The 25151-nt window shown below is 40.2% G+C and overlaps 2 protein-coding genes across 2 annotated transcripts; both read left to right on the top strand.

The window, feature by feature from the left end:
* Positions 1–772: 772 nt before the first annotated feature.
* Positions 773–25128, top strand: LOC119893405 (periphilin-1-like). The gene is made up of 10 exons (XM_038705532.1): positions 773–966; positions 1166–1239; positions 3458–3528; positions 4411–4626; positions 5306–5367; positions 8178–8240; positions 9273–9442; positions 13875–13951; positions 14758–14898; positions 24091–25128. Coding segments are annotated over exons 2-10 (1023 nt in total). The 5' UTR covers positions 773–966; positions 1166–1238; the 3' UTR covers positions 24313–25128.
* On the top strand, positions 18355–22784 carry LOC119893404 (E3 SUMO-protein ligase ZBED1-like). The gene is made up of 2 exons (XM_038705531.1): positions 18355–20104; positions 20457–22784. Exons 1-2 carry the CDS (start codon positions 19957–19959, stop codon positions 21473–21475), a joined length of 1167 nt encoding a protein of 388 aa, XP_038561459.1. The 5' UTR covers positions 18355–19956; the 3' UTR covers positions 21476–22784.
* Positions 25129–25151: the final 23 nt, after the last annotated feature.

Raw genomic sequence — 25151 nt, 5'->3', positions numbered from 1 at the left:
ACAAATAATCACAAACAAAGTGAGGAAATATTGAAGTGGCAATAAATAATTATCAAGCAAAAATTACACTTCAATAAATGGTATGGGGTGTTTGCGGATAGCAAATATAAACACAGTGCACATAGTATATTTATTATGATATAATATAATAATATTATTTTTATTTTATATTAGTATATTATTTTATTTTATATATATATATTATTCTTTTATAACTGAACTTGTACATTTTGTTTATTCCATATTTTTATATTTATATATGTTTATGTCTTGAACCTAGTCACCAAAGCAAATTCCTTGTACGTGTAAAAATTACTTGGCAATAAAGCTGTTTCTGATTGTGGTTCTGATTTAATACCTCTGCTCCTCCACATCTCAGAGGCAAATATTGTACTTTTAGTTCTACTTCACTTAATTGAATTAAACTAGAATACATTGTTACCGATTACATTTCAACAATAGGCCTATATAGACTGGTTAGAATTAGCTCCACATTGACAAGGTACAACATTGAAATTCTGCCACAACATGTCTAATCGTACTATCATAAAATAAAACTTTAACACTGACAGGGGGAATTCTGCTGTCTAATGAGTACTTTAGCTTTTGATACTTAAACACTTTACCTTTTGATTTAGTATTTTTGCAATAAGTTATTGCTTCCACTAATGGTCAATATAAGAAAGGGATGCACATTACCACCAGTCGCCACCAGACGGTGGTAGCGCAATCTTTTCTGGAAGTAGCCCACGTTGTTCAGCGAAGAAGAGCAGACAGGAAGGTGTGTACACTGTCGTTACTGTCACTGGCGTTGCAGCCCGGATTGTTTTGGTTTTACCTGCACCTGTACTCGAAGAGAAAATTTTGGGCTGCTGTGTAACGTGAATTCAAGTATACGTGTCTTTTAGCAATTGGAGAAATATGTAAAACGCACTTTAGGTCCGGGAGTATTCAAATCAAAATTTGGTAAGAGAATTTCCTACGACTTCCTCTTGTGCTGTGATGCTAATTAGCTTGTGTTAAGGGTGGGCATGGTGTAGAAATGTTGTTTAACTGAGGTCAGAGTTCATGTGTGTTTGGGTTGGATTTGGGTATGTCCAAAGTGGCCTGGTGCAAAATGCCTATGCTGAGTCAGATAAACAAGGCTATACTATACTTTTTACAGATTCGTCATTCTGTACCTACCTACCTAGACATCCTCGGCATACCAGACTGGGAAACAAAATTATTTCTTCAACAGTAAGTGAAAACAGAGAAGTATGCCTTTTTATTTAACCAGAAAAAAAACTCATTGAGGTTAAAAATCTCCTTCTCAAGAGTGTCCTGGCCAAGACAGGCAGCAACACAATTAACAAGGTTGCAGACATAACAACATAAAACAATGGGAATAAATAAGTTACACACAAGGTCATAAAATATCTCAAGTATTCCCTTGAAGTAATCAACAACAAGGATCATCCGAGTAATCAATCATAACATCTACAGCCAGAATTGCCAGCCTCCAAGTCATTTTGACTGCACATGCTCAGCAAGTCAGTATGACCCTATACAACATTGTAGTGCTTTAGCTGTGCACATTCTCCAATGTCTTAAGATGACAGTGTTAGGGAGGACGGATGAATTATCATCTGTCTCTGAAGCCTCTTGCTCCTTCATTGTTATTTCTTCTAGTTTACTGAAAGAGGATTTCCCCAGTAATTATAGCTGCTGTCCATTCCAAATCCTGTCTTCACTATGGGATTTTATTCTGGAAAACATCCAGTGCGAATCATATCAGATGAGAAGCTGGAAGCCGGACCACTCAGCATTCTTTGTAAACTTTTGCTGATGACATGAGTAATCACCTCTATGATAAAAAAAGTCCTTAATGTGCATACTAAATAAGCTATTTTTCACCGCATACTTATTCAAGGGTATATTTTGATGGATACTATATGAATAAATGTAAATGTAACACAAGGTGAAATTCAATGTTTTTTTCACTCTGTTATAGTGAGTATAAGTATTATACCAATAGACTGTATATAAAAAGTATTATACACACAGGTCTGAAATACACATATATTCGCATGCACAAACATATGGAAAGAGGTGGGAAAATGGGGGAAAAAAGACTGCCGCAGTGATGGATTGGTCCAAGCAGGTGTAAGAGGGGGGCATGTCATTGTGTGAGTGAAGGAAAAATCTGTCAGTCATCTACAGTGGAGCCTACTTCAAATAACATCTATCTGAAGTACATGACTATTGAGCATTGCCAGAACCACATTGAGTGAAGTGACTTCTGTGGGTTGGCTTTGCAAGCTAGAGTCTGCTGGATGGATGATACAGCCAACAGCTTCTACCTCCCATCTCCTGTCAATGTCTCAGTGGTCTTTTGCAGGGTGCCTACAGACTGGCAAGAGACCAAGGCCTGTCTTTAGTTGCCCCAGTGTTTGAGGAACTCTGAGAAAGTGTGGAAGCGTCATGGTCGAAAATCCAATCTGAAAGATTGTGGTTCAAGTCTGCCGGCTTGTCAGAATTCACCAGGGGGCAGAGGAAATCTAACACTTTGCATCAAGGCATTCCTGCACTGGATGATACACTGACTGTCCAGTTTTTAAGTCCCCACATCTCTTTTCAAGGAACTAAAAAGTTCCTTCAGCCCATTGTTGTGTGCGTTTCCACCGATGTCAAAAGACCTGCGAAGATTAGGCAAATTAACCAGCTGACGTAGGCTGTAGGCCTATACGCCATACAAAGCAATGCACAGACATTATTTGTAACCACGATCCATGAGCAAAATTTATAAATGAACATCAGGAGAGATTTTGGAGAAGAGGAGAACGACTTTGGCTCTGTGTAAAAACTTCAGCAACTCAGGACCCAGATTTGTGTGCTATTTGACTGTTGATTGTGATTTATTGGTTTGAAAACAATGGTGGAAAAGAGAGGAGCAGTCATAGAAAAACAGCGGACATTCTCCAGTTGAAGCCAGTAGCCTGTACTCGCCCATTCAGAGTTTCACTGCAAGGCAGGCCCCACCCCCCCACCCCAAAGTACCGGTACTTTAGGAAAGTACAAACCTCCGAGCAGGGACTTTTTGGGGTGTAAAATGAAGACCCCAGAACTACATTTAGACCCTGGTCCCTCCAGTGGAAACGCAGTGAGTTCCTCCAAAGGTTCCTAGTTCCAGGGTATAGTTAACGCAGCTTTTAGGGAGTAGAAAGCGTTGTCACCTGCTGATCAGGGATAGAGACGCTGCTTGCATGTATCACAGTGTTTAAAAAGTACTTGGCCTTTGCTTTAACTGCTTATTGAACAGTGTTGTAGGGCCATTACCCCATTGAAAATATCTATTCTATCCTCTTCCAATTCATGTCCAATCTTTTTAAACTTGTTATACACAGTGTAAAAGATACTTCATAGCTGTACAGTCTCATAGTCTGATCAACAAACAAACTTTTTATTTTTTTTGCAGTGGCATATCGTGGTCGAAAATCAATTAGAGAGGAATACGAAGAACGCTTCTCAGCAATGGATTCAAGAGAGGTATGTTGTTTTGCATGACCAAAATGCGGTATATTAGTTTGACCAAGCACCCTTGGTAATTAGTTGGAAGAATGGGTAAGGTAAGACTGTGGTATCATGACACTGTTTTTAAGTTGCAGTGTTGTGATTAGCTTTTTATGACCATGGTAAGTATTTATGGTAGTATTGAGTATTCATTTACTTTTTATTCATTTGTCAGTCACTGTTTATGGGGATATCAGTGTTGTATCTAATTGTCATGATGTCTTTTATCTCAGTATCATAAAGCTATGGCCGCTGTTTTTCAGCTGTTCATTACCTTAGTCTGGCTAAATTATGTTTAGGTTCAGTGTGTAATATTTCTGAGGATTCATTGACAGAAATGCAATATAATATCTATAACTATGTTTTCAGTGGTGTGTAAAGACCTTACATAATGAACCATTATATTTTTATTACCTAGAATGAGCCATTTATATCTACATAACCGCGGGCACCCCCTTCTATGGAGGTCGCAGTATTGTGTTGTCATGTTTCTACAATAGCTGACACTCGACAAACAGCGCTGCAGAGCATGTTTTGTCATCACGGAGTTCTTCTTCTCCTTGTGTAATTGATAGCTTTAGCTAGAAGCTGGCCAGCCGTGCCAGAGAGCCATGGCGTGTTTCCCCTGTCAGTGTCTTATCTTGTTGGATTCATTTCATGTAGCCTTGTTTTTCTCCATCACTGTGGTTTGGCTTGTCCGGTTACGTTAGCGGGGTGGTGCAATTCGCAACTCTCACCACTAGATGCCACTAAAACTTACACACTGAACCTTTAAATATCGCAAAAACAATTATTACAGTTATTCTTAATCAATACGCTAACAGATTGAAATGTAAATACGAAATTGTGTCATATCAGGTGACCGTCCATCGAGTTGTCAATATTGTTGAAAAGAGGAGCCCTATGCCTCGGCCAGTGGATAGAGGCTTTAATGATGACCAGTGGTATGGTGGTCCCCGAAAATACCCGGATGCAAGGGAATATCACGACGAAGGAAATTATCCACTCAATGATCGTCGATATGAAAACCCCAATTATGGCAATTTTCGCCGAAATTCCTCACCCCCACGAAATGTAAGTCAAGCTTGGCATGCATGGTTTATATACTAAAATCTGTTTTGTGTTACAGGTTTGAAAACAAGTGTAAAGAAATGACAGGACTAATGCCTGTTAAAGTGTTGAATCGTCTGATCATGTCAGCTAAAGAAATGGCATACCAATGTGTATGACTCCAACCTAAGTACGTCAGAAAATTAATGACAGAATGGCAAGTTGCATTTGTTTGATTGGGTTCTTGTAGGCCTATTTGTAGTTCCCAACAATGTTATCAACCCAAAACAAACAGAATTTTCCAATTAAAGGGGCCCTGTGGAGTATGTTTACATTCAGTGTTCCTCACCAAAATTCACTGTGTATCCCTGAGGTCTACCAAATGTGTTGAGTGCATTTCTTCCCTCATAAAACATTTGCAAGGTTTTTTGCATCTGGCATGGAAGTACCATGTTTACGGGCCAACTTCTTCACTGTTTTTTGCTGGTGCACTGCAGCACATTTTGGCACGTTGCCCCGGCCTGTTGATCAGTGGAAGTGGATCATGTCCATTGGCAGGAACACGTACCATGTCACTCGCATGCACAAGATAATCATTACACTGGCTCGAAGATAAAGACCTCCATAGGCTACTAGAGGTCAAAAACTCCACAGGGAACCTTTTGTTATGGTTTGTTGTTTGTAATTGTGATTTTGTTTTCAGGAGGGCTTCTACTCCCAACAGAGTTACAGCAGGGATGATTTGAGGCATCAGTTAGGCTCAAGGTAATTATATTATATATTACTGATTCTTCTCTTAATACATTTTTGTTTGTCACATCCTGATTATGTGAGATTGCTTGTTTCTTCGCTGAATTATTTGTGTAATGCATCAAACTGACCACTAGGTGGCGGCACAGTTCAGTCTTTTGAAAGGTGTATATTTAAAGCTTGATGGATATTTTATGACCCTCATAGTTTGTGGCTTTCTAATAATAAGTAAGTATTATCAAGTAATATCATTAAAGAAATAAGAAGTGGGTTAACCGAGCTAAAATAACTTTAATCTTTTTAAATTCTTTACTCCTACATTCCACCCAATAATAAGGAATGTCACATCTATTATTAGGAATTGCTGCTCTGGCAAATGCCTTGGTAGAAAAGTATAGCTTTGGAAAATGTATTTAGGAAGCATATTTCAATTATCTAATTTTCTCACCCTGTCCACTTCCAACATACCAACAGTTTACCGGCCCTGGCTCCCCTTTCCAGGAGTCATACCAGGCTAGAGAGCGGGACAAAGGGCACTAGTGTCTACTTACTCAGCCAAACAACCCCACCCCTATCCCTTACCCCACCCTGAGAGGAAAAACCGCTGGACCACTCCCTCTCCAGTCAAACACCCACACACATCTCAGATATTTGGAGCGGCGTACGTTTTGTCTCTCTTTTCGACTTTACTGCATAAAGTTCCAAGTTACCTTAAATTTCATCTGATCTGGTAATGCTACAGAGGAAGTTAGGCGTATATTGGTCAAATTATGTGTGAAGACGTGCTTATTATTAAAGCATTTTACCTACCTAACATGCAAAATTTGATTAGTACTAACAGCACAAATGAGAACAATGAGCAAAAACTGTTTGAATGTTCTTATAGGCAACTGACTATTATTGTAAGACAGACCTGAAAATAGTGAACCTACCATCTATCTATCTAACTCATGGCACCCATGTAACGCTCCATCATTTCTATCAGAACTGCATAACTACAGGTGTAGGGAACATTTATACTTCAGCCTCTCCTGTCAAGAGGCAGCTGATTGCTTCTCCCCTCATCCTATCTCCCAGACAAAGGAGTCAACAGACCTTTGTCTGTCCGAAGGTGCTGCAGTGGCCATGTTGACAAGGTGGCAAATATAAAAACGGCTCTCTCAATCCTATCACAAGACAGAAATTCCAGGCTCTGTCTCACACTCATGGGGAGCTACGACGTAGCTTCGGAGGCCACAGATAATGAAATGAGCTAACTGCCTGATGTGCAGCTCCAAGTTGTTAGCCACTCTCTTAATAAACAGTCAAAAGCTACCATGCTACATCAAGCTTTGTGTTTCTTTTTAACTAAAAGTCTTGTTTTTTTAAATTCATCCAGTTCATTGACAAAGATTGATCATTGAATTTTTTTTTTTGAGTAGTTATCAAATAAAGCAAAGGGAATAAAGCTGCATAGTTTATTAGGTGGTGTTATTAGTTTGTTTTGTTTCTTAGGACCCTTTAGCATTGTTCTGGTAGAAAGTGAAGTGACTGTCTGGATCCTTCATACAGAATATCTCTATTAAGGCATGGCCTTTTTAATCTGCTGACTTTCTGGGTGAATGTCTGTCTTCTAAATGCTCAATTTACACTCTAGATTTTTAGCTTATTTCAAAAACAAAGTACACAACCTTTTTTTCTACCTGTAGCCTTTTGATGTTAGTTGTGAACTGCATGGATTGCAATTCAGTGTTTGGCAAATGGCAGGCCGAGTCTTGGCTACTTCAAAGAAGACTACAAGTCGTAAAAGTTGTAAAAGGCCTTGTTAGACCTGCTCTGCGTTAGAGATGTGGCTTGAGTTCAGCCAGAGGTCATAACAACCAGGTACCTTTTTACAGGTCATTTATACCTTAGGGCCTAAAGGTTGTTGTTCGGACACAAGCTTTGAGTGTGGAAAATCGTGAAAACTTGGTGTGATGAACAGTGAAGTTAGATAAATGCTCAGATATTGTTCATTACGTTACATGGTTGAATAACAGGTTTAGCGACTGTGATTTGTGACATCAGCTCCATGCTAAGGTTTAATCATGGCTCTGCCTACAATTGAAGACAGACAGTAGAGAAAGAAGACCAGAATTGGTCCAACTGTCGCCAATTGCATGTGCCAAAGTGGAAGATTGCCTCCATTCCACAAATTGATGTGTGCCACAGTGCCCCACTGAGTCTGAATTTGATTCTTTGTGGTTTTGTCTTCTATTTATTCTATTTTCCATTACCCATCTGAAGGTGTTCACTGACGAATACCCAAAACCTTTTCGAAATGCTGCCTTTTGATTTAAACTTTGGGCGGCACGGTGTTGCAGTGGTTAGCACTGTCGCCTCACAGCAAGAAGGTTGTGCGTTCAAACCCCGGTTTCCCCGGCCTTTCTGTGTGGAGTTTGCATGTTCTCCCCGTGTCTGCATGGGTTCTCTCCGGGTGCTCCGGCTTCCTCCCACCATCCAAAGACATGCGGGCTAGGTTGATTGTAAATTGACCTAAATTGTCCTTAGGTGCAAGTATGAGCGTGACTGGTTGTTCGTCTATGTGTGGCCCTGCAATGGACTGGCGACCTGTCCAGGGTGTACCCCACCTTGCGCCCGATGTCAGCTGGGATTGGCTCCAGCCCCCCCGCGACCCTGTACGCAGGATAAGCAGTTGACGATGGATGGATGGATTTTAAACTTAACATGTTCTTGTGTTATTCATCATATTTTATTTACCAAACAATTGTTTCCAGGTTTAGAGCAGCTATAGTACTCACTGATTTGTCTGTCTGTCTTTGAGTTTGTTTGTTTGTGTTTTTCAGGAACAGTGGCAGGGCTGGTCCTTATGTCTGTAACAGAGGTCGAGGGCTGGGCCCCCCTCTAAGGTCAGTGCCAGACAGAAAAGCCAACTCACTGCCCTCACACCCATATGGTTTTCTATTATACATTTAACAAACTGCTAACTCTGCAAGCAGGCAGGGTTTAAAATGAGTTGTCTAGATATTGATTTAAGTGAAGTGTACTTCCATTAAAAAATGGCAAAATTAGTCTATAAAGAGCATTGACCAGAGGGTATTGCATACATTGACATTCGTACACACAAATGATGTCCCACTTTTAAATTGTATATGCAAATTTTTAATAAGACACATTATATTCATCAACTAACTGTCACACTGCAAACTGTCTTTTTTCTTTTAAAAGTTCACTCATTAGGAAAGTCTAAAAAGGCATGAAAGCTAAGATTATCTTTCAGGTGAAGCTCCCTCAAAAGAGGACATGCAGATATAGAATTCTAAAGGACATGCAGATATACAATAGGGCTGCAACTAACGATTATTTTCATTATCGACTAATCTGCCGACTATTTTCACGATTAATCGACTAATTGTTCAGTCTATAAAATGTCAAGAAATGCTCATCAAAATTTTCCAGAGCCCAAAGTGACGTCTTTAAATTTCTTATTTTGTCCAAATAAAAGTCCACAACCCAAAGACTCTTCATTTACAATCATTCATTAATAACATAATAACATTGTCATAAATGACAAAGAATAGCAGCAAATCCTTACATTTAAGAAGATTAAACAAGCAATTTTCCTCAGTTTAGCTTTAAAAAATGACTGAAACGATTAAACGATTATCAAAATAGTTGTCGATTAATTTTCTTGCGATCGACTAATCGTTGCAGCTCTAATATACAGTGCTTACATTTTAAGAAAATAATAGAAAGTAGTAGTGTTATGTACCTTCTTTGTGCCTAAACTATCTTGTACAGATATAAATGGATAAATACATTTATACGTTATTTATGTTTTTGTTCCAATATCAGAACCTATAGATGTTTTCAAGTTATAATTTGGGAGGTTTCACTGGACTCCTGAACCTTTGGATTACTTATTTATTTATTTTTCTTAGAGAAGACCACGATGACTATAGGATCTCTCCGCCTGTAGTAAGCAAACGGGACCGCTCTCCTGGAAGGAGGGAAGCCCAACCATCAGTTCGCTCTGGATCAAACACAAGCAACAGGAGCTTCTCCCCTGACAGGGACAAAAGCTACACCTACCAGCAGGCCCAGAAAAAGCGTAACTATTAAGTCTTCTGTGGATCTCGAATAGCTAAAAGCCTCAGTTATAATCTTGCATTGCAATCAGCTGATAGAATGAAAGAAAGTGCTGCAACACAAGAAGGAAGAGCTGCAGCAATATTTTATTAATCACATATGGCACTGACCAGTTTTAAGGAAGTTATTTTGTTGGTCACAAAACATTTTTGTGTCAGACATGTCTCTAAACCTGCTCATAGCAGTACTAGCAGTAATACCTCTCTAGGTTTTTCAATAGTGTGTAATATACAGTATGAACTGTGCCAATCTTGATTAGTAACACCAGATGAAAACCTGGAGGAGCACAGATAACGGGTGTTCTACAGTGGGGTTGTGAATTTACTCATATCAAATACATTGTCTCTCTATGCAGCTGTTCTACCCTCTGTAATGACAACATTTTACAGAGGCATACGTGTAATTATGTCTAAAGGTATTAAGCCATTCCAGGTGAAGCATCTGTTTTCAGAGGTGATGTGTAGTGTGAAGGGTCAGGGTGTGCTGAAACATGTTAAGATGTTAATTACACTATCACCACACACGCTTTTAGAGGCTGGGAAAAAGGATACACTAGGTTTATTGGCACGGTTTGGCTTTGGATCCAAAACTTGACCTTTTCTTCAGTGAGAAAGTAGCTCATGCGTTGGCTTAACAATGTCTTCAAAATCACTTCGAGTCTGTCATTTGACATGCTTTCTTTTACAGGCTTTAGAACTTTAATTAGCAATGCCAAGCTAATGAATTTTATATTCACATTTTATGAAGTCTTTTTTTTAAAGTGATCTGACATAAGCAATATTATTAGTCTGAGACAAAGTGCGAACAGTAATTGCTCCAGTGTTTTGATTTCTAAGATGTATAAACATATTTGTGTTGAAAGCTTAGCTCATTTTGTACCATCCTTTGAAGATGCAATAAAACTGTGAGAAAATAGTTGTACCTCCCACCTCCACAGCCATCTGGAATACTAATTAGGCCAGCACAGCAAAGAACACATAAAGAGGGTTTTGGTGATTGGGTATGTATACTAAGCTTTGTCATGCTTTGTCACTGAAGCTGTGTACAATGTCTTTTTACAAAATCTTAGTCAATGGTGACTGTTATTGGCAAGTAACACAGGGGCTGCTGCTGCCACATGGACCCACCACCCGCAGGGCTTGGTGTAGGGAGCAGTTGAAGACCTTTGAGGCCTTGGTGTTTTGAACCAGAAACAATGTGGAATATAAGCTGGAGAGGGTTTCAGTTTAGATATAGTCGGGCCTCTAGAACCAAACATGTGGATAGGGTTTCCATACACTTTGGTAACCAGGTTACTCAGAGAAACCAGGCTACGCAGGTAATTGGAGAACGTTTTTACAAGCACTGTAGTAACTGTCTTATATATTCAATAATCAGATGTCTCCGCTACCCCTTATCTTCTTTTGAGACCATTGCTTTCTTACATATTAATCAGAACATGAACAAAAATGTTCCACGGTGGACTTCAAGAGGCTATTTTGTGTTAGTTTCAGTAAAACTTTGGGTGTGAGGTGCCGGGCAGGTGTTGCGATACTTACGTGTTTGAGTTTTCCCCACAGAATGGGAGAGTCTATGCTACTGCATGTCGCAGAGAGTAAAGGGGTCAGTATGCTTCAAATGAAGTCCTTGTCGGATTGTCAAACAGCATCTAAAACCACCTCCCACACACTTTTCCGACTTCACAATTAGAGTGGCTTCGTCCAGCAATTTTTGTAACTTTCAGAAACTGACAATCTTGAGAAGCACGCCTACTTAACACTGCAATTGGCTACGTGTCCAGAGGGGAGAACTACTCTGCACACACAACTGCTCCCATTACATTTAGTGTACACACACAAACAGATCACAATGAATTCCTTTGATGAGAGACTGTCTAATGTGTGTGCACTGTTATCCCCATTCGAACAATTCCTGCAATCAGCCCCTCTGTACAATGGCAGGCCTTTCGCTTCTTCAAGTGTGGCCATTTGGAACAGCTACAAACACTTTTGCCTTTAGACATGATTGAACAACATGTCATATTAACTAGTTTGTTTTAAGCATACCCCGGCCTTAACACTGATGTATGTCTGTATGGACCAAACTACAGTTTGTGAGCACCAGCCTGAGTGAGCTCCTTATGGGGACTCTATAGTCCGGCAGAGTTATGGAGGTTTTACCTTGGCTCACTCCAGTCACTATAGGAGATTCCTTCATTAAAAACAAACAACTTGGCTGTATTTGCTGTTTTTTTTCCTGGACATATTGGAGCCAGTAGAGGACAATGTTTCAATTTAGGCACAGCTGAACTCCTCGACCACTATTGTGTGGGAGGAACCAACAAGCGAGTATTTAAAAAAAACACAATGATATATACACTGCTCAAAAAAAATAAAGGGAACACTTAAACAACACAATGTAACTCCAAGTCAATCACACTCCTGTGAAATCAAACTGTCCACTTAGGAAGCAACACTGATTGACAATCAATTTCACATGCTGTTGTGCAATGGAATAGACAACAGGTGGAAATTATAGGCAATTAGCAAGACACCCCCAATAAAGGAGTGGTTCTACAGGTGTTGACCACAGACCACTTCTCATTTCCTATGCTACCTGGCTAATGTTTTGGTCACTTTGCTGGCGGTGCTTTCACTCTAGTGGTAGCATGAGACGGAGTCTACAACCCACACAAGTGGCTCAGGTAGTGCAGCTCATCCAGGATGGCACATCAATGCGAGCTGTGGCAAGAAGGTTTGCTGCGTAGTGTCCAGAGCATGGAGGCACTACCAGGAGACAGGCCAGGACGTGGAGGAGGCCGTAGGAGGGCAACAACCCAGCAGCAGGACCGCTACCTCCACCTTTGTGCAAGGAGGAGCAGTAGGAGCACTGCCGGAGCCCTGCAAAATGACCTCCAGCAGGCCACAAATGTGCATGTGTCTGCTCAAACGGTCAGAAACAGACTCCATGAGGGTGGTATGAGGGCCCGACGTCCATAGGTGGGGGTTGTGCTTACAGCCCAACACCGTGCAGGACATTTGGCATTTGTCAGAGAACACCAAGATTGGCAAATTTGCCACTGGCGCCCTGTGCTCTTCACAGATGAAAGCAGGTTCACACTGAGCACATGTGACAGACGTGACAGAGTCTGAAGACGCCGTGGAGAACGTTCTGCTGCCTGCAACATCCTCCAGCATGACCGGTTTAGCGGTGGGTCAGTAATGGTGTGGGGTGGCATTTCTTTAGGGGGCCGCACAGCCCTCCATGTGCTTGCCAGAGGTAGCCTGACTGCCATTAGGTACCGAGATGAGATCCTCAGACCCCTTGTGAGACCATATGCTGGTGCGGTTGGCCTTGGGTTCCTCCTAATGCAAGACAATGCTAGACCTCATGTGGCTGGAGTGTGTCAGCAGTTCCTGCAAGAGGAAGGCATTGATGCTACGGACTGGCCCGTCCGTTCCCCAGACCTGAATCCAATTGAGCACATCTGGGACATCATGTCTCGCTCCGTCCACCAACGCCACGTTGCACCACAGACTGTCCAGGATTTGGCGGATGCTTTAGTCCAGGTCTGGGAGGAGATCCCTCAGGAGACCATCCACCACCTCATCAGGAGCATGCCCAGGCGTTGTAGGGAGGTCATATAGGCACGTGGAGGCCACACACACTACTGAGCATAATTTTGACTTGTTTTAAGGACATTACATCAAAGTTGGATCGGCCTGTAGTGTGGTTTTCCACTTTGATTTTGACTGTGACTCCAAATCCAGACCTCCATGGGTTGATAGATTTGATTTCCATTGGTAATTTTTGTGTGATTTTGTTGTCAGCACATTCAACTATGTAAAGAAAGGAGTATTTAATGAGATTATTTCATTCATTCAGATCTAGGATATGTTATTTTAGTGTTCCCTTTATTTTTTTGAGCAGTGTAATTTTCAGCTCCATAAAGCCTTGGTTTCACAATTGTTCTTGATGATAAGTGATTGGTTGTTTGATGTCACACATTAGAAGTAATATTTCCTCAGGGTATTAAAGTTTTATTATTGCATTTTGCAGTTATTAGACAGCACAGTGGAGAGTGCTAAGGAACGTGTGTAGAGAGAGGGAAATAAAATACAATAAAAAAAACAATCTATCTAGATTTGAAACGGGGATGCTGCAGTTAACAACATGGCATGCATCCCAGACTGCTGACCCACCAGGAGGCTCTCCCAGAGTTTATTCTATTACAGAGCAAAATTAAATAAAATAATGCTGTGGTCGTCCTTTCATATTCTATAGATCAGCCTCTTCTTATGGTTGACTTCCCTTTGTCAGTACATTTTTATTTAACTTTATTATCTCAGGAAGATTATCTGGTTGTTTGCTCACTGTTCTTTGCATTTCTGTCTGTCCTGATACTTTCTCCGTAGATAAGACCAATGCGCTGACGGGCCACAGTCCCAGCAGCTCTGTGGAGGGATCTACTCACAGCTCAGGATCTTCAAAGGTAAAAGCAGCATTTGAGAGCAATCTCAACCAGTATTGCTCTCATTATAAATAGCTACACCTTTAGCAGAACAAATATCCTCCACAGCAAGACAAATGGAGTTTGTTGCATATTTCTTTTTGGTCTTGTAGTCTCCTCTTTCTTGTGGTTTGACATGGACATTGAGCAAGGAAATGTTCTTTAGATTTATATCTATTGATGGCACGTCCAACCTGGTCAATCCTGAGAATTTAGAATAGGATAATAGCAAATAGCAGATTTAAATTAAAAAGAAAACAAGGACAAAAAGTCAACACACCACTACAGGTTTGTATTATTGCAATCATTTTTTTACTGTAATAACTAGGAGCTCATGCATATTTCATTAAACTCTTGAAACTCATCAGCTGCTTTGCAGTAATGAATTTTATGTACATTATTTATAGAAAATTTAAAAGGCAGAAACAGGCAAAACCACCAGGATGGTACTGCAAAGTGTAAAATAACATGTAGAAACATATGTTACTTGATTTATGGACATTTAGGTGACGTTTACTTACTAATTGCAGGCATAACTGACTGATCTATTTGTGTCATTGGGCCTTTCCTTTGGCTGGAAGGATCCTTTAATCAGAGAGACGTACTGTATGTGGTACCTAATTTCTGTTTACTGTTGACATGAGGCATGCATAATGACACATGTACAAAAACAACTTAATACCGGTAAGAGAGCTTGAAGAGTTGTCTTTATTTGAAACACTTTGAAATCAGAACCAGCTTCAAAACCTGGTGACCTCAGCTCTAACCCTTAACCTCTGACCCGCCAGGAAAAAATGCCTGCATCTGTAGCGGAGACGGAGGAGGTGGTGGCTCCCAGCATGGAGCCAAAGCTGACCAGCAAACCAGAGGAAGACTTAAAGGCTCGCCGATTAGAGGCCATTAAGGCTAAGGCTTTCGAAATTGAGAAGGTAGCAAGATTTGCTCCACGAAAAGAAATAACATCTGTGAATTCTCAAGAAACGCTTTGTTGCTCATGCCATAATATAACTTGTCCCTATTGTCTTTGTCGGATCTGCACCTTTCTCTAGTTGTATCACAGGGTCTTTAATATACTACAAAAAGCTTAATCTTAACCAGGCATCACCTATCACTGAGTTCTAAAATCTTATTTTCTTAAAGCAAGTAGAAGAAAGCTGCCAGTGATGTGAGATTGTTCTTCTGGTTCCCATTATAAACCTTTAGCTTTAAGAGAGATGTTCTTCATAATAAAGGAGCAATATGCTTTATTCTGTCTTGTTTCAGGGATACACACTCATTTCAGAAAGAGAAACAACGAGGAGAACATATTGTCTTACCTCATTGGCATTTTTCAGTCATCTCAGTGTTTGTATTCTAACGTGAGGCTCACCCATGATTGACATGATGCACCACATCTGAAGACCATTAATAAGTCAAGGTTACACAGGTCTGGGAGTGTGTCAGCGGGCAGTTCTCAAGAGAAACTAAAGTTGTGCCCTACACTATAAAACAACACATAGTGAAGCACTTATAAAAATATGTATTTTGCACATTGCAGCTGGGACATTGTATCTACAAAACTGAGATTTTTAATAGGTTGACCTTATTGTGTGGTTTTCCCACATTGCATATGTGGGCTTTACCCTGATCTTGAGGTGGGTCATGTATCCAGACAACCCTTTTACACTGGCTTTATGATGCGGCTAAGAGTCAAGGGGTTGATGTAAAAGGTGTATACATGTGCCTTGGCTTGCTACACGTAATATTTAAGAAACCCTGTATTTTAGAAAAATTTTTTGGTGAAGAGAAGCAGGATAAGTCAGCAGAAAAGTCCTTAGCAGCTCAGGTTGTGATGCCTCTTCTGGCCTGCGATTTGCACTTTTTTCCCCCTCCTACTTCATTGCTCTGCACTACAGTACCACTTATCTGTTCCCGTTAAAGCAGGGCAGGAATTGCCCTGCAGGATGCAGGCGGCCCACCCACAGTGTGGTACGTCTCTTGGCATTAGCACACACATGCTTACCCTGCCATTTCCAACGGCTTCTACAGACGTGGTGAGAGGTAGAAACCTCTACTGTGTCTTTACTGTAACATCTGCCCCAGGCTCAGTTAAACACACACTGATCCATCGCTGCTGTGGATTGCCAAACTGAGCACATCAGGTTGTGGGCAGAGCTAGATCTCAGACTTCCTTAAAGTGGTTTTAAAGAACGGCTCTAGTCCACAGCAGTTAGTGTAAAACAAGCATGTCACAAAGACCAAAGTGAACTACTCCATCCTTTTTTTTTGGTCTTTCCTAAATGGGCTATAATACTGTGTATATAACCGTGTTAGCATGGGTCCGGATCAGTCGGAAATGGATTTGTCACACCAGCATAGCTCATTGTTTGTAGGCCGAGAGCATTTTGTAATGCATACTTTCTGTGGGTGTTTCAGGGTTTTAAATGAAATTAGAATCCTCAAACAAGTTCACTGACACAGTCAACATCCCTGCTTTTGATACCGCTTGTCATAAGATGTTAAATCATTTCATCACAGGCATATTGACCAGCATGCAGTTGTTTTGTAAATTTTCATCCCCATACCTCATTCTCTCACCACAGAACAAATGATGTGAGCAACAACACAGGAACTCAGAAAATTCAAAACCCTTTCAAAAAAAGCCAAGTGCCTGGGAGTGATTTTCAAAGAAGTCCATTCATCATCTCAATCAGCACAAATGAAACATATCCATTTCAACTATTAGCCCCTCCATTGAGAGGTCCGGTTTGCAGCTTGAGTGATTAAAATGGCTCTTTTAATATCCCCTAATGTGTACCAGCCCTCAAGCTGTTACCCTACTTCCCTTATTATGCAGGACCCCTGCCTGCATCAGCGCTCATTTGAACATAGCCTCACTAAATGTCCATGTGAGTGCCTCATGTATAATCTCACTTACCACCCCAAACTTCCCAACCCCCACCCGGCATCCCAGCGCACACTCCTGTCAGTATGTTCACAATTTGGACCTCCACAAACATCCGATTTGGGCAGGAGCCCACTTTTTAAGGCTCCTTCTTAAGGCCCCTAGTGTTACTGTTTCTGTTGGGGCTCCAGTCCGTCCTGTGTGGCCCCTTAGTATCACGCTTAAAGATCAGCTCATGGCTCCCACTACAGGGAGGGAACTTAGGCAGAACCTCCATGCAACCTTTTCTCACAACACACAGAGCACGCTCAGGTCAAAGCACTCTTCCTGTTTGTTCAAGTAACATGGCAGAAGTTTTTACAAATAGAGCAAGCTGTTTGAAGTCACCTTGTGACTGTACTGAAATAAATTTGATTGTCTTCATCTAATGCTCATATATATATATATATATATATATATATATATAGTGTGGTCACGTGCATGTAAGCACATGATAGCTCACAGTCTTCTAAGCTCCAGTACCATCAAGGGAAATTTCTCAATTTGAACTCAGAGTTCATTATATGGCCACTTTTTCCAACCCTTTGCTCATCCTATTTTGAAGCTTTCAAGTGTGTAAAACTGTGTATATGGGATATAATGAAGTGAAAATGCCATCACTGTCAACAAAGGCTGTAGCTTGGGAAAAGCTTAGGAAGGCTTTGTTTTGAAAGATGGCAAACATAATCAACCCTAAGTGATTAGAGGGGTACTGGTTTGTGGGACATACACCACATGTTTGTGTGTCATTTATCCCATGTTTCCTCTCACATCTTCCAACCTGGAACTGTTTTTTTTTTACCTCTCCTCAATAATGCTCACTTACTGAAAATGTTTATCAGAGGGGAAATCTGCACTTAAGAGGTGGTGGTGTGGAAATCTAAGAAGAGATCTAGGTTGTGTAAAAGAAAATTAAGCTGATATATAAAAAAAGGTTTAGAATAGCTTGGGAAGGGACAGCTCATACAGTAAGCAGACATAAGAAAACCTGTGTTGTTGCATGAAGTTGACCCTAAGCTTAGCTGGCCACATGTGTCGTGTGTCTCTCGCTTCCTTGTGGTCGGGGCTGAAGACTATCATTATGTGGGGCCTCGATTTCGCTTGACATGATCTGCAGACATTAAATCATCAGCCTGAGTCCAAACATCTCCCACAGTCTGGGAAATTTCTGTTGGAGATTACGTGACTTGCTTTTCTCGGTGTGTGTACAATACATGTTGTGATAATAATGTGTATTGCTATAATATTCATAGTCATAATAGTTGTTTTACCCTACCATAGCATTTGACATTTTTTTTCCCGGTAACAGGAGCAAACAATGTTCCAAATTCATGTGCTATAACACAGAATGTTGGTTAGGGATGCGGGAACAGATAAGTGCGCATCAACTATCTGAACATGCTGTAGCTAGTTCAGCAGGGGAATTATCAAGGGGGGGGGGGGGGGGGGTGAAATTTATAAGAAAGCCATGAAGAAGAACTGAAGTGGTTTAGGGGCTGGAGGCATTGCAGTTTTGTTTTGTTTTTTGAACATCATTGTAACACGCTGGTAGAGCAGAAAAATGAAATGCTTCAATTTCCCACCAAGTTTGGTGTTTCTAATTGTATAATTTTGCATTACCTTATTTAGCCTACTTTGGTCCTAATCTGAAACACACAATGGGTACCTGAGATTTTTTCCCACCCCAACAGCTTCTCTCAATAGCCTTTAGGCTTTGAACATGGGACCTTTCTCTTGCTTGAAACAAAGCGAGTGGTTCCCACGTGCCAAATTGTTTCCGTCCTTATTGTTCCAAGCTGAATGTCATTATTTTTGTTTCTTTGACCTTTTCTGTATGTTCAAAGAACCACCCAGCCGAGCCCCCTCCCAGATTTAAATGAAAAGGGTCATCTCGATACTGACTGTGGCAAATTTCTTGTTTCTTCAAATAGTGGAGACTCACAGTCCTACGTTGGATTTTCTTTCCTTTCCCTTTACTAGTGACACTCATAAACTCCACTAAATCAGTTATTTCAGACACTTTTCTTGCTCAAAACCTTGAAATACTCATCAAGTATAGTGAAGTAGGGCTGCACGATATATCGTTTCAGCATCGCCATCGCGATGTGCGCATGCTCAATAGTCACATTGCGGTCACGTGCGATGTCAAGCAAGGCAAATTAATAGAATAGTTTTGCTGCTTGATACAAAAGGAATACTGGCAAAGTTTTTGCACAACTAATCTACAGGTCTCTCTGATGTGACATAATTTACTCCGATTTTAGGGTTTAGGGATACACGGAGTTTGTTGCTAGTGAGTGAAAACTAGGCTGGCAGGCTGCACAGCGCACCACCGATCACAATATCTTGAACAGTTTATCAAAGCAGGCACCGCCCCCGCTATTTACAGACAACAGGAGAAAACAAACGATCATGTGGATTTGGTGCCAAAACGAAAAGCAGCTTCAGTGGTTTGGAACTATTTTGGCTACTCAAAGGACGACATTGACCAAACCCAGGTACTTGGTACTTGTCCCCAGTGTCTTGTAGTTGTTGCCACAACACGAGGCAACACGACTAATTTGTTTGATCACTTAAATCGGCACCACAAAGCTCAGTATTACCAGTGCAAAGCCAGAAGTGAAGGCCATCCAAAGCAACAAAGTATTTCGGATGCTTTGGCCAGAGTTGCACCGTACGAGAAAGGCTCCAAACGGCAGAGAGAAATTACTGATGCGATAACTTTGCACCTCGCTAAAGACATGGCTCCAACCAATACAGTACCAAAGAGGGTTTCGAAAACATGATCCGGACGCTTGATACGCGATATAAAATACCATCACGCGCCTGTTTTTCTCAAGTTGCCATCCCAGAGCTCTACGACAAATGCAAGGCACAAGTTGAAACCGAGCTGTAACGCGTGGAATATTATGCAGCTACCACAGATTGGTGGTCCAGCCGGATAACCGAGCCCTACATTAGTCTGACCGTCCACTTTATTAATGAGGACTTCCAATTTAAAAGTCGCTGTTTGCAAACGGCATTTTTCCCGGAGGATCATACAAGTGAGAACATTGCAACGGGGATGAGAGAAGCGGTGGCTGCTTGGGGACTAGATGAGAGACGTCAAGTCTGTATAACAACAGACAATGCGGCGAACATGGTAAAAGCTGCCGCCCTGAACAAGTGGACCAGGATGCAGTGCTTTGGCCACAGATTGCATCTTGCAGTAGGTAAGTTATGCTTATGCTCATGCTATATTTATTTTACTGTTTGACTTAATAACTTGTTCTGCATTCTAACCACAGTTTTTTTCATAAATGTTAGTATTATGAGCAAATTCTTTTTAAAGGTATACTAATATCTTAACTGGAGGGCACACACACACACACCACTAATGTAAAACCCATGAGACAAAAGTTTAATATTTTGAAAATTCATATATCATTAAGACATGTAACAACATTCAGAAATTAGATCTTATCTTTAATTAATGCAAAACATCATTTTATAATTACTTTTAGTTCAAAATTTAAATTGTGTAAATTAATATGTACTTTGTTTTGTTATTGTTTTTTCCCTTAGAAAAAGCAGTGAAAAAGGATGGACGCGTTGACCGTGCTGCAGGTGTCTGCAAGAAGCTGGTGGGTCATTTCTCTCACAGCTGGAAGGCCAGATGTGCTCTTGAAAAAGCCCAGAAGGAACTCAATCTACCATCACATTCCCTTGTATCAGAATGCCAAACAAGATTGGGTTCCAGGCAGATGATGATCAGCAGGATACTAGAGCAGCAGAAGGCTTTAACTCAGGTCCTCTATGCGGACAAGAAGGCGCAGCATCTAATTCCAACCTGGCAAGATATAGATGTCCTGGAATCTGTCAGCAAGTTACTGGGCCCACTGCTGGATTTCACAGATGCACTTTCAGGGGAAGACTACGTTAGTGTCTCCTGTGTGAAGCCAGTTCTTCACCTCTTCAATGCTTCAATCCTGCTAATGCAAGAGGAAGACACAGACCTGACCAAGAAGCTGAAGAACGAGATGTTGGACTACATCAACGTAAAATATGAAGATGAATCTACTCAGGAGCTGCTAGACATGGGCTCTTGTTTGGACCCCCGGTTCAAGATGGACTTCATCAATGCAGATAACAAGGCCCAAGTCAAGGCCAGAGTGGCATCAGAGATGATGGGATGCCAGGAGACACCAAGCTATAGCACTGAAGTGGAGCCAAAAGATGCCGACACATCACAGGCAAAGAAAGCCAAGAAGTCCTTGGGAAGTTTCTTTAAACAAAGCGGAGCTGCAGTAAAGGGTGATTCCTCTCTGACACTTAAGGATGCTGTGGAAGCAGAGTTAAACAACTACCTGCTGACACGTTCCATAGACAAAGAGGAAGATCCACTTGTATGGTGGAAAACTCACAGAGTTAGCTTTCCACGACTCGCCAAGCTTGCCCGCAAGTATCTATGCATTCCTGCTACAAGCTCCCCCTCAGAGAGGATTTTCAGTGCAAGTGGCAACATCGTCACTTGCCAACACTCTTGTCTCAAGCCTGCAATGGTGGACAGACTGGTATTCTTGGCCAAAAACATCTCAGCTTGAATGAGTAATGCATACAGATGCTTAAGAGAAAGTGAAATGACCCTGTTTCACAAAATTATGCAACAGTTAATACTTGTTTAGCTGCTAGGAAAGCAGATTTTCTTTGTTTGAACAATGTGCCCAAGACTTTTTCCTTTGTTGCTAAGAAAAGTAGATTTAAAATTGTTTGTAAATAAAATGGTTCTATATTGATATTTGCTATTTATTAGTTGATACAGTTATTTATTGCAGTAAATTATATATTTATCTTAAGTTTTGTTTTTGCAAACCACTCAGGAGACTGGTCGTGCTGCTGCTCTTTTAGTTTTATAATTTTGTTAAAAGATGTCTACGTGAAAACCAAACCAGATTTTATACAATTGAAAGTTTAATTTTACCTTAATTTGTTCAACCATTATGACCAACACTTTGTTTTTATGTTTTTTTGAAAACAACTCAGGGGGCTGGTGTATAGCTGCTCTATTTGTTTTATTTCTATAATTTTGTTTAAAATGTGTTTATTGCATTAAAGACAAAGGATGGTGAAATCAAAAAAGTCTTAAGTCATTTTTCAGCCTATTTATTTTTTATTTCCTATACATTTCCCATACAAAATCACCCCAATAATTCTAGGATACTTAATTCATTCCAGATATTACTATTTAAGTCATCTGGTGAAAATTTCAGTATTTTTTCATATCGCAATATATATCGCAGAAAAAAAAATATTGCAATGTCAGTTTTTTCCAATATCGTGCTACAATGAATTTACAAGAGCCTTTGTGATCACTATACAAATTGATGGATACACGATCATGAGTTAGCCTCGATACACATTATGTAATGTGTATCTAGGCAAAGAAACAGCAGTTTGGTGGTTTTAAATTCCCCCATAACTGACAGAACCCTGGAATATAGCCGTCTAACCGGTTAACCTCACATTCTGCTCAAGACTGGACTGATTTAAGTTGACAGGCAGCATTTTTCTTTTCTAAGTTACCAAAGCTGATGGCTTGTGTTTTATTGCATTTAACAGACAGTTAATGTTTGATGAGATACTGTCAACTTATTTTGTCCTACAACTAAGGTCAGCACAGCCCACATTCCTTAAATGGTTATGTGGTCTGAAACTGACACAGATATACAGTCCCTCTAAGGAAGCTGCAACAGTTTGATTAAATCACTACCTTGAAGAAGTAGGTCATACCTCCTGAGACTTCAGTAAAATGGATACAAAGATTGACTTTTCCATCCAATGAAGAGATTACCTACAGCTGATTATGGAAAATAAAGCTTTATCTATAAAAAAAAAAAAAAGACATTTTACGGAGACAATATGTTTTGGGGGGGTAAACATGTCTTTTATGGCCACATAAATTAGCCTCTCTGTGTACGGCGATGTGTATCTAACCTTTACTAGTAATTTGATTTGATTTCTTACTTGTAGTGGCCAAGAAAGTGGTTGTTTTAAGCCACAGTGAAGCTTTCTGTCTGCACCAGTGACTCTAATTGGAGGGGAGAGGCGATCTGGGCTGCATTAACTCAACCCTGAAAGACCCCGATGTCATAGAGTGCTCCTTGACAGGGTGGTGTAGCCCTAACGCTGTAGGTGACTTCAGTGCAGGGCCCCACATTAAGCCATTTCTCCCCAAGTGATAAAGAAGTTGTGAGCTTGCACCTGGGACTCTAATAATGAACTTAACAGCCGTTTTGGGTCAGCAGTAAAATTTGAGAGGGATGTGAGAGCTTGTTACAATTTGGTGTGAAAGAATGCTACAGCACCGGTAACATACTCTGACACCTCATGTCCCTTTTGTTATGTGCGGACATGCACTTGAATAGGCTCGCATACAAACATTTTCACACCTGTTTCATTGAATACACCAGTTTACCAAAATTGGCTTCATTAAGTTCACAGTTGGGCGTCGTCGATACAAGAGCCGGCCTGTAGAATTCAAAGAGCTGTCAGATAGAGTTGCTCACTAATTTGTGAGGTCAATAAGTGAATAAACTACAAAAAACTTGAATTTCCTTTAATATACTGTTAATACTGCAATTGTTCCATGTACAAAAAATTCCAACGATTTCAATCATATTATAAGGTGCCTGGTGTTGTAACTTGACTTGCAAACTTGCTAAACAAATACACAAATATGTACTTCTAGTCTGTTATTTGTAGCAAAATATAAGTGTGTGTGTGCTCCATGTGCCGAACTTTGTAACACAACCTACTATCTTAGATTTAGCGGTGGTGTATTTTATAGTTGTAACTACAAATATGAAAAATACATGAGCATGAGTAAGCTTTAACCACCATTTCCTCTACTGGATCATGAAAAAACATTTGTTGCAATTTTTAGGTAACCACACCTCCAAAATTCAAAACGCAATGCCTGTAATTTTGATTATGTTCAGATGGGAAACAACATTATTATTTTCTGCTTCAAGTTAATTATACATTTGAATAATCTTTCAATAATATTGACCTGTAAAAGTGCCTTGAGGACAGACCAATGTCTAATGGGTCATTCTCATTTTAATCCAAAAAAGTTGGGCTTTATTTTTCTACACTTTATATTCCATTGTATCTTTATAAATATTAACAATCCTGATTTTTGTGATTGTTTTATGTGCAGCATTACAGGCAGGACTGTGAGACATTTCGCACAGTGGTGAAGATGTTGGTGACCAAGGAGCCCAGTTTGGATAATCTTCTGCAGGCTCCACTGGATGAGAACCTGTTGGAGATCAAACAGCGCTGCCTAGATTCCCTTAGGCACTTTGTGAAGGAGCTGGACGAGGTATTAGAGCAGCCGGACACCTCAGCGGAAGCCACAAGTCACAAGACACTGAAGTGACAATATTTCTTAAACTTTTATTTTTGAAGTAAGTAGAAAATTGTCTCAGTAGATTGAAGAATTTTGCCATTTTTCAAAGTTTTATTTTAATTATTTTCTTCAATCAAATAATGCTAACAGTGATTGATAAAAAAAACAAAGATTATAAAAAGTTGATTCATATGTGTTATTAACAAAGACATGATTTCTGGTGGCAGTAACGGTGACCCCTGATTCAATGCTAGATTAAATAATTGTTAAAATGCATATGTTGTTACAGTGAAATACCTATAGTATTATTTGTGAAACACATGATACAGTTTCTATGAAAGCATGGACAATTGAAATTTGAAGCTTCAGCTGGATTTTTACCCAAAGCTATGTTGTGGAAAAACTGTGAAATATTATGTTCAGTTGATTACAGATGCCATTTTAAATTGATATAAGTTAAATGTCTGATCATTGAACAAACTAGAGGCTTGGTCGTATTGATGAATCCTACTGTTAGGAGCACTAGCAGAAAGAATGACATGGTCAAATAACTTTCCTATCACAACTTTTTACTCAGTCTTAATTGATATATAGTATGTTGTGCTTCCAGTATCTGCATTGCAACTAATTCTGACTGTAACGCTAGGGTCCTAGTAACGAAGTGTCCGACTCTAAATCTTTAATGGATTTTTCATTGCAGCACTATTTTTCACAGAAAATACTGACTTTTTATATATAGATCATGTATTTTTCTCTTACTTTGAGTTGTAATTGAACAGCTTGTGAGTATGATCTTAAAGATTTTCAGTTAAACTTTTGTAAATAAAAGCTGAGGCCTTGAATTAAGTGATGATTTTTATATCCATGAA

This window comes from Micropterus salmoides, unplaced genomic scaffold, assembly GCF_014851395.1.
Source record: "Micropterus salmoides isolate LMB-PRFRI ecotype aquatic unplaced genomic scaffold, ASM1485139v1 Ms_hic_scaffold_8, whole genome shotgun sequence".
Classification (NCBI taxonomy): domain Eukaryota; kingdom Metazoa; phylum Chordata; class Actinopteri; order Centrarchiformes; family Centrarchidae; genus Micropterus; species Micropterus salmoides.
The sequence above is the reverse complement of the archived record's forward strand: the minus strand, read 5'-3'. Positions and strand labels throughout refer to the sequence as shown.

Excerpts from the sequence above, each read along its gene's own strand:
- LOC119893405 (XM_038705532.1), top strand. Across the intron at positions 4,627-5,305 it reads ATTCCTCACCCCCACGAAAT|GAGGGCTTCTACTCCCAACA; the intron begins GTAAGTCAAGCT and ends TTTTGTTTTCAG. Across the intron at positions 8,241-9,272 it reads GGGCTGGGCCCCCCTCTAAG|AGAAGACCACGATGACTATA; the intron begins GTCAGTGCCAGA and ends TATTTTTCTTAG.
- LOC119893404 (XM_038705531.1), top strand. The coding sequence starts at position 19,957 with ATGAGAGAAGCGGTGGCTGCTTGGGGACTAGATGAGAGACGTCAAGTC. Across the intron at positions 20,105-20,456 it reads CAGATTGCATCTTGCAGTAG|AAAAAGCAGTGAAAAAGGAT; the intron begins GTAAGTTATGCT and ends TTTTTCCCTTAG.